Below are 9,204 nucleotides of genomic sequence, written 5' to 3'. Positions count from 1 at the left end.
CTCAAAAAATTAGATTCCAGACAACCAAATAACCCTATTAAAAATGGGGTACAGAGTTACGCAAAGAATTCTCAACTGAGGAAACTCAAACAGCCGAGAAGCAGCTAGAGAAAGGTTCAACATCCTCAGTCATTATGGAAATGCATATCAAAACAACCCTGAGATACCACCTCACACCAGTCAGAATGGCTACAATCAAACATTCAGGTAATAGTCGATGCTGATATGAATGTGGAGAAAGAGGAGCACTCCTCCATTGTTGGTGGGATTCTAAGATGAAGCAACAACTCTGGAAATCAGTCTGGTGGTTCTTCAGAAAATTGGACATAGCACTACCTGAGGACTCAGCTATACCACTCCTGGGCATATACCCAGAAGATGCTCCAACATATAACAAAGACATATATATATGCTCCACTATGTTCATAGCAGCCTTATTTATAATAGCCAGTAGCTAGAAACAACCCAGATGTCCTTCAACAGAGGAATGGATACAAAAAATGTGGTACATTTACACAATGGAGTATTATTCAGCTATTAAAAACAATAAATTCAAGAAATACTTAGGTAAATGTATGGAAGTAGAAAATATCATCCTGAAGGAGGTAACCCAATCACAAAGGAATACATATGGTATTCACTCACTGGTAATTGGACATTAGTCCAGAAGCTTGAAATACCCAAGATTCAACTCACAGACTACATGAAACTCATGAAGAAGAAAGACCAAGTGTGGGTACTTTGGTCTTTCTTAGAAGGAGTAACAAAATACTCATGGGAGCAAATATGGAGAAACAGTGTGGGAAGAAACTGAAAGATTGGCTGTCTGGAGATTGTTCCACCTGGCTGTCCATCCCAGGTGCAGTCACCATAGGTAGACCCTGATGTGGATGTCAATAAGTGCATGCTGATATGAGCCTGATATAGCTGTCACATTAGAGGTCTGCCATAGCCTGACATATACAGAGGCTGATGGTCACAGGTAACCATTGAACTGATCATGGGGTTCCCAATGGAAGAGTGAGAGAGAAAACTGAAGTAGCTGAAAGTGTTTGCAGCCCCATGGGGAGAGAGATAATACCAACCAACCAGAGCTCCCAGTGTCTAAACCTTCAGCCTGGGAGCACATAGGGATGAACCTATGGCTCCAGCTGTATATGAAAGGGAGGTTGGCCTTGTTGGGCATAAGTGAGAAAGAAGGTCCTTGGTCCCATCATGGCTGGATGTGATAGGGTGGGGGAATTCCATGGTGGGGAGGTGGGAGTGGGTGGGTTAATGGTGGCACATCCACATAGATACAGTAGGAAGGGTAATGGGATAGAAGGTTCCTGGATAGAGGGGGGAAATGGGGCAAGGGGTAACATCTGAAATGTAAATAAAATACCCAATTATAAAAAATAAGAGAGAAAGAGATAACCTGATGGTGAGTGGTAAGTAAATGGGCATTAGCAACAGGAATCAAGGTTACTTGCATCATGAGAACCCAGTTCTCCCACCAGAACAAGTTTTGGATACACCATCACACCAGAAAACCATGAATCAGACCTAAAATCACTTCTCATAATGATAATATAGGACTTTAAGAAGGACATATATATCTCCCTTAAAAAAATACAGGAAAAACAGGTAGAAGCCCTTAAAGAGGAAACTCAAAAATCCCTTAAAGAATTGCAAGAAAACATAACAAATCAAGTGAAGGAATTAAATAAAACCATCCAGCATCTAAAAATGGAAGTAGAAAGAACAAAGAAATCTCAAAGGAAAACTACCCTGGAGATAGAAAGCTTAGGAAAGAGATCAGGAGTCAAAGATGCAAGCATCACCAAAAGAATACAAGAGATAGAAGAGAGGGTATCATGTGCAGAAGGTCCCATGGAAAACATTGACATGACTGTCAAAGAAAATGCAAAACATAAAAAGCTCCTAACACAAACATCCAGGAAATACAGGACTGAGTGAAAAGACCAACCCTAAAGATAATAGGTTTGGATGAGAGTGAAGATTTTCAATGTGAAGGGCCAGTAAATATCTTCAACAAATTTATAGAGGAAAACTTTCCTAACCTAAAGAAAGAGATGCCCATGAACATACAAGAAGCCTACAGAACTCCAATCAATAGACTATACCAGAAAAGAAATTCCTCCTGTCACATAATAATCAAAACATCAAGTGCACAAAACAAAGAGAAAATACTAAAAGCAGTAAGGGGAAAAAGTCAAGTAACATGAAGGCAGACCTATCAAAATTATACCAGACATCTCATCAGAGATTATAAAAGTGAGAATATCCTAGGCAGATAACATAAAGACCCTAAGAGAACACAAATGCCAGCCCAGGTTACTATACACAGAAAAATTCTCAATTATAACAGATGGAGAAACCAAGATATTCCATGACAAAACCAGATTTACAATATATCTTTTCACAAATCCAGCTCTACAAATGAAAATAGATGAAAAACTTCAACACAAGTAGGGGAACTATACCATAGAAAAATCAAGAAAGTAATCTTTCAACAAACCAAAAAGAAGATGGCCACACAAACATAATTGCACATCTAATAACAAAAATAACATTAACCAACAATCACTTTTCCTCAATATCTCTTAACACTAATGGACTCGATTCCCCAATAAAAAGACAAAGACCAATAGACTCGGTGCATAAATATGATCCAGTATTTGCTGCACACAGGAAAAATACCTCTCAGTGACAAAGACAGACACTACCTCAAAGGAAGAGCCTGGAAAAATTTTCCCAAGCAAGTGGTCCCAAGAAACAAGCTGGAGTAACCAAACTAATGTCAAATAAAATTGACTTTCAACCAACAAACAGTTCTCAAAAGGTAAGGAAAAACACTTCATACCCATCAATGGAAAAATCTACAAAAATGAACTCACAATTCTGAACATCTATGCCTCAAATACAAGTGCACTCAAATTCATAAAAGAAACATTACTAAAGCTCAAAGCACACACTGCACCACACACAATAATAATAGGAGATTCAACACCCAACTCTCATCAATGGAAAGATTAGGAAAACAGAAATTAAACAGAGACATGTTGAAACTAACAAGTTATGAACCAAATTGATTTAACAGATGTCTATGCAATATTTCATCCTACAACTAAAGAATAGACCTTCTTCTCAGCACCTCGTGGTACCTTCTTCAAAACTGAACATATAATTGTTCACAAAACAGGCCTCAATAGATACAAGAAGATGTGAATAATCTCATGCATTATATCAGATCACTACAGACTAAATCTGGTCTTAAATAATAACAAAAACAATAGAAAGCCCTCATAAACATGGAAGCTGAACAACACTCTACACAATGATAACTTAAACAAGGAACAAAAAAAAGAAATTAAAGAATTTATAGAATTTAATAAAAATGATGGCACAACATACTCAAACTTATGTGACACAATAAAAGCAGTGCTAAGAGGAAAACTCATAGCTCTTAGTGCCTAAAAAGGAAATTGGAGAGAGCATCCACTAGCAACTTGACAGCACAACTGAAATCTCTAGAACACATAAAAGCATATACACCCAAGAGGAGTAGATGGCAGGAAAAGATCAAGCTCTGAGCTGATATCAAACAACTACAAACAAAAAGAACTATATAAAGTATCAATGAAACCAGGTACTTGGTTTTTTTTAGAAAATAAACAATATAGGTAAACCCTTAGCCAGACTAACCAGAAGGCACAGAGACAGTATCCAAATTAATAAAATTGGAAATGAAAATGTAGACATAACAAGGTAAAATGAATAAATTAAAAAATCATCAGATCCTACTACAAAAGCCTATACTCAACAAAACTGGAAAACCTGGATGTAATGAACAAATATTCTAGGCAGATATCAGGTACCAAAGTTAAATCCGAATCAGATAAAACATATAAAAATTCATATAACACCTAAAGCAATAGAAGCAGGCAGTCATTAAAACGCTCCCAATCTAAAAATGCATAACCATTTGATTTTAGAGCAGAATTCTATCAGAACTTCAAAGAAGGACTAATACCAATACTTTTCAAATTATTCCACAAAACAGAAACAGAAGGAATACTACTCAATTCATTCTATAACAACAAATTATGCTTATATCAAAACCACAAAAAGACCCAACAAAGAAAGAGAACTTCAGATCAAATTCCCTTATGAATATTGATAAGAAAATACTGAATAAAATTCTTGTGAACCTAATTGAAGAATACATCAAAACAATAATTCATCATGATCAAGTAGGCTTCATCCGAGGGATGCATGGATAGTCCAATATATGCTAATCCATCAATGTAACCCACTATGTAAAAAGACTCAAAGAAAAAAACCACATGATCATCTCATTGGATGCTTAGAAACCATTTGACAAAATTCAAAACCCCTTCATGATAAAAGTGTTGATAAGATAAGGAATTCAAGGGTCACATCTAAACCTAATAAAAGAAATACACAGCAAACCACTAGCCAACAACAAATGAAATGGAGAGAAACTTGAAGCAATACCACCAAAATAAGGGACTAGACATGGCTGCTGATTCTCTCCGTACCTATTCAGTATAGTACTTGAAGTCCTAGCCAGACCAAATTAGACAAGACAAGAAGGTCACACAGATACAAATAGGAAAGAAATAAGTCAAATTATCACTATCTTAGATGATATGATAGTATTCTTAAGTGACCCCAAAACCTCCACCAGAGAACTCCTAAACCTGATTTTTAAAAAAACTGCAGCAAAGTGTCTGGATATAAAATTAACTCAAACAAATTTGTAGCCTTCTTCCTCCCAAAGTATATACAGTCTGAGAAAGAAAGTAGGAAAACTACACTCTTCACAATAGTTACAAATAATATAAAACACCTTAGTGTGACTCAAACAAAGCAAATAAAAGATCTGTATGACAAGAACTTCAGGTCTCTGAAAAAAGAAATCAAAGATATCAGGAGACTGAAAGAATTCCCATGAGCATTAATTTGCAGGATTAATATAGTAAAAATGGGATTTTTCTAGGGTGGTTCATGTGCATACCTTTAACCCTCCTCTTTATCTAGTCTGTCTGGGTTTGTGAATTATAGCTTTATTACTATTTATTTAACATCTGACATTCACTTCTAAGTGAGTACACACAGTCTTATAGAGACTTGGTATCTGCACTTGGAATGACTTTTTTCTGGTTGTATATATTTGCCTGAAAATTACATGATGTCATTTTTAATAACTGAGGAATACACTGTTGTGTAAATATACCATATTGTGTTTATCTATTCTTCAATTGAAGGTTATCTAAGTAGTTTCCAATTTCTGGGTATAAAGCTCAAATGAGTTGGGTAATGTGTTTTTTCATCAATGCCAATAAAAAGCTGGAAGAATCTCTTTCTGACAGATTTAACTCTTTGGGTGTCAATGAGAATGGACTTTTGCAAGAAACTTTCTTTGAGGTTTCATAAGTGGCAGGCAAGGGTTAAAGCAAGTGGGAAGTCTCTGTTCAAAAGCTGAGAGATCTTATAAAGCACATGACAGTGGCACTTAGGAGTTTTTCTTTTCTTAAAAATTTTTATTGGATATTTTATTTACATTTCAAATGTTATCCCCTTATCCCATTTCTCCCCCTCCACTCAGGAGCTCCCTATGGAATCCCCCCTTCTCCTGCATATTTGAGGATGTGGCTCCACCTACCCCCCACCCTTGAATTCCCACACACTTGGTGGTGTCCAGCATACTTGGGACCAAGGATCTGCTCTCCCACTTACACCTGACAAGGCCATCCTACTCTATATATACAGCTGGAGCCATGGGTACCTCCCTATGTGCTCCCAGGTTGGTGGTGTAGACCCTGGGAGCTCTGGTTGGTTGGTATTTTTGCTCTCCTCATGGGGCCACAAACTCTCTCAGCTCCTTCAGTCTTCTCTCTAACTCCTCCACTGGGAACCAGGAGTTTTTCTCTTGACTTGGCCACCAAGATAGAACATTGATTTTTAGTAAGTAATAAGTTGGGATTATTGGAAAGTACATCCGACATATCAAGGTTAAGCAGTGGATCAGCCATTGGGTTGTTTAAGGCACATTAAAACATAAAGATTATGTTTGTGTCTTTCACTCAGGAACCCAGAACATTAGTGTGGGGATCAAGGAGTGCTGCTACCAGGATGATCTGAGTAGAGATTTTTGGGTTCATCAACAATAAATAGAAAAGTAAAGCAATTAGTTTAAAATTAAAGTAAATAAGACATACATACAAATACAAGAAAGTATGAATGAAGTACCCTCTAGTAAATCAGTTCAATGCTGTTGCATTTTGTATTGTTTTAAAATATATATATATATTTTTTCTTTATATATAATATACATATTTAATATATAATAATATATTAACATATTATATATATTAAATAGTATATATTTAATATATAATAATATATATTTAAAATATATATATATATATATTCTTTTCTTTATACTTCGCCTTTTGAATATGTCACAAACAATGTTCCAGAGACCACTTGATGCAAAATAATCATGTGTGTGTGCCCACTTCAAAAGTTATGTGTGCAAAAGCACTGATGATAGAAATCTTTCCTATATAAACCATTGTTTTATTAGATGTGACAATTTACAATGTATTTGTAATTCAGTAGACTTGATTGAATATAGAAGTAAGGGCTTCTTGAGATAATTTCAATTTACATGTTGGTGAAAAGGTAGTGTACAATCCTTTTTGAGCAAACATACTGGTTGGATGATCTTGGTTCACAACTCATGAACAATGAGACCCTCCAAAATTTAAAAAAATCTCACATATGGTTTACCAACTTTTCACCATGAAGGAGCAGAGATTATTCATGAGAATAAATAAAAGGATACAGATGCATATATTTGAACATACAGTTTCTTTCTTTGGTGCTTATTACTTTTTACTGTAAAAATCTTTACTTTTGTAAATAAACTGCTTCGGTGCTATTATTATTATTATTATTATTATTATTATTATTATCATTATTATTCTGAAATGACAGTTTTTCTTTCTTTTTGTATTATATTTACATTTCAGATTTTAATCCCTTACCCCACTACCTCCCCCCACCACCCAGAAACCTCCTATCCCATCTCCCCTCCTCATGCTTCTATGAGGCTGTGCCCCCACCTACCCCCTCCCACATTACAATAATTTGAGCCACATTACAATAATTTCTAGTTTGAAAATGTATGCAGATCGATATCCAAAGGTGAAATTTTTGTTTGAGCCATAAATTGGACACTTTTATATTGAGATGTGTTACAGATATATGTCTGCATTTAAATTTTGAGTGTAGCAAAGGAAGGAAGATACAATGTCACACATCCACAAGGGGAATGGAAAATGGAAAAGGTTGTTTTACTTTCCATTTAAAATAATTGGTTACATCCTCGAATGAAGCAATGCAAGTATACAAAATATAACCACAGGTTTTCAGTAAATGGTTATATTGCTTATTTCTGGGTGTGTCACCCAAAAAAACAGAAAGCACTACACCAAGGGCATACTGGAATTGACACCTAAAATTTACCTAGAATTTCATTAGTCTTTGTAATTTAATTCAGTTACACTTGTATACAAAATGACACACAATTACATTTGTGTATCAATGTGTGTGTGTGAACACATTCACCTGCATGCACATTGATATCTTCCTTTCCTGCAGAAGCCTCCACAATGCCATGATATTACATAATTATGCTCACAGTTCCGTGCCAATGACTGAATAACCTTGCAAATCTGGCCAGAAGCTCTCAATTCTGTTCTTGGTCAGAGGCTTTGGGGAAGTATCTATTCCTTTTCAAGTAACTGGATGCCCGAGAGTCTTGAATCATGAGCAGAAAGGGACAAACAGTGGGGAAAAGCAGAGTGGACATTGAAGACATATTCACCATCAACCAGCTGGGACTGTACACAAGAGCTATGGAGAAGTGAAAAATGGAAGAAATTGTGGAAAAGGAGACAAAAGTACTGACCAGGAGAAGGATGGTTTTAGTGGCTCTGGACTCAGGGGAGGATCTAGAAGAAACACTGGTCTTAGACATATATTGTATCATCTGTTTGTGCCTGTACAGCATGAGAACCATGGAGCTACTGGCCCATAGCATTAGCCCCAGCAAAAGCATATCAGGAAATGTCAGTAATGTTGCATAAAGCATGTCACTGGTTGGATCATGTTTGACAGAATAACAGTATATAAAAGATTTCAGTTTTGTTGCGCTTTCGTTGCCACATTTTGCTCTCATGTTCACAATAAAAACGCTGCTTATAAATGAATAAAATACCCAGTTGAGGTACACAGAGTAACAAATGCACTTGAGTGTTCTCACTTTAAATTCTGGATACCTGGAGATCCTAGGGCTGATGACGATTGCCTGAAACACACTAAGAAATGAGGTGCTGCCAAGACAAGCACCCCTACATAGTCGATGTACATAAAAAACCAATTTGCATCCAATATCATTGAGAAAGTCTTCAAATCCAAAATAGGATATTGTCTGGGGCACTCCTTTACACAGTACAGTTAAGATATTGGCTACAACCATGTGCATCAGAACCCAGTCTGTAGATCTTAACCTATACCTTGTTATATAAAAACATATATATTGGTATAGAAGAGTGAAATTCCCTAGAACTCCTATTATAGTCAGAGAGATGAAAATCATTCCTATGAGGAACTCTCTGGTTTGCATGATGTCAGTTCTTGTTCTCAAACTGAGGATCCTGCATGGCAAGGTGAAGCTGGAGACACAGTCACCATTCTCTCTTCCCAATGAATTCAGAAGATATAATCAACATGCAGGGCATCTACCACTGTGGCATAATTTCTCCACATAAAAGTGATTGAATGAAGGCTCACAGCATTTGGATATATCTAGGTTCATACTTTGTGAAGTATGTAGAATACTAACAATGTCTCATTAACAGGATAAGCACAAAACTATCTGTAAGAAAGGTGGCTCATGATTGAAATAAAGCATGACTCCAACGAAATGACTAGCCAATACTCATATAGAATACATTTAATGCTGGAAAATAAACACAAATCCATGTAAAATATAGTAGTAGGGTAACCAAATTATTATTAAGGAAGGATCACATACTGTCTTTGTATCACCAAGTGAAGTGATGCTGTGATTAAGGACATAAGAATTGAGTTTTGTAAATTCAGGCT

At 36.1% G+C, this 9,204-nt stretch overlaps 1 protein-coding gene across 1 annotated transcript; it reads right to left on the bottom strand.

Moving 5' to 3' along the window:
- Positions 1 to 7,783: 7,783 nt before the first annotated feature.
- Positions 7,784 to 8,818, bottom strand: LOC143440614 (vomeronasal type-1 receptor 4-like; the record flags this gene model as incomplete). The annotated part of the gene is made up of 1 exon (XM_076927414.1): positions 7,784 to 8,818. A coding segment is annotated over one exon (1,035 nt), but the record flags the coding sequence as incomplete, so codon positions are not given.
- Positions 8,819 to 9,204: the final 386 nt, after the last annotated feature.

The sequence above is a fragment of the Arvicanthis niloticus genome, chromosome 30 (genome assembly GCF_011762505.2).
Source record: "Arvicanthis niloticus isolate mArvNil1 chromosome 30, mArvNil1.pat.X, whole genome shotgun sequence".
NCBI lineage: Eukaryota > Metazoa > Chordata > Mammalia > Rodentia > Muridae > Arvicanthis > Arvicanthis niloticus.
Note: the sequence above shows the minus strand (reverse complement) of the source record. Positions and strands in the feature narration are given on the sequence as shown.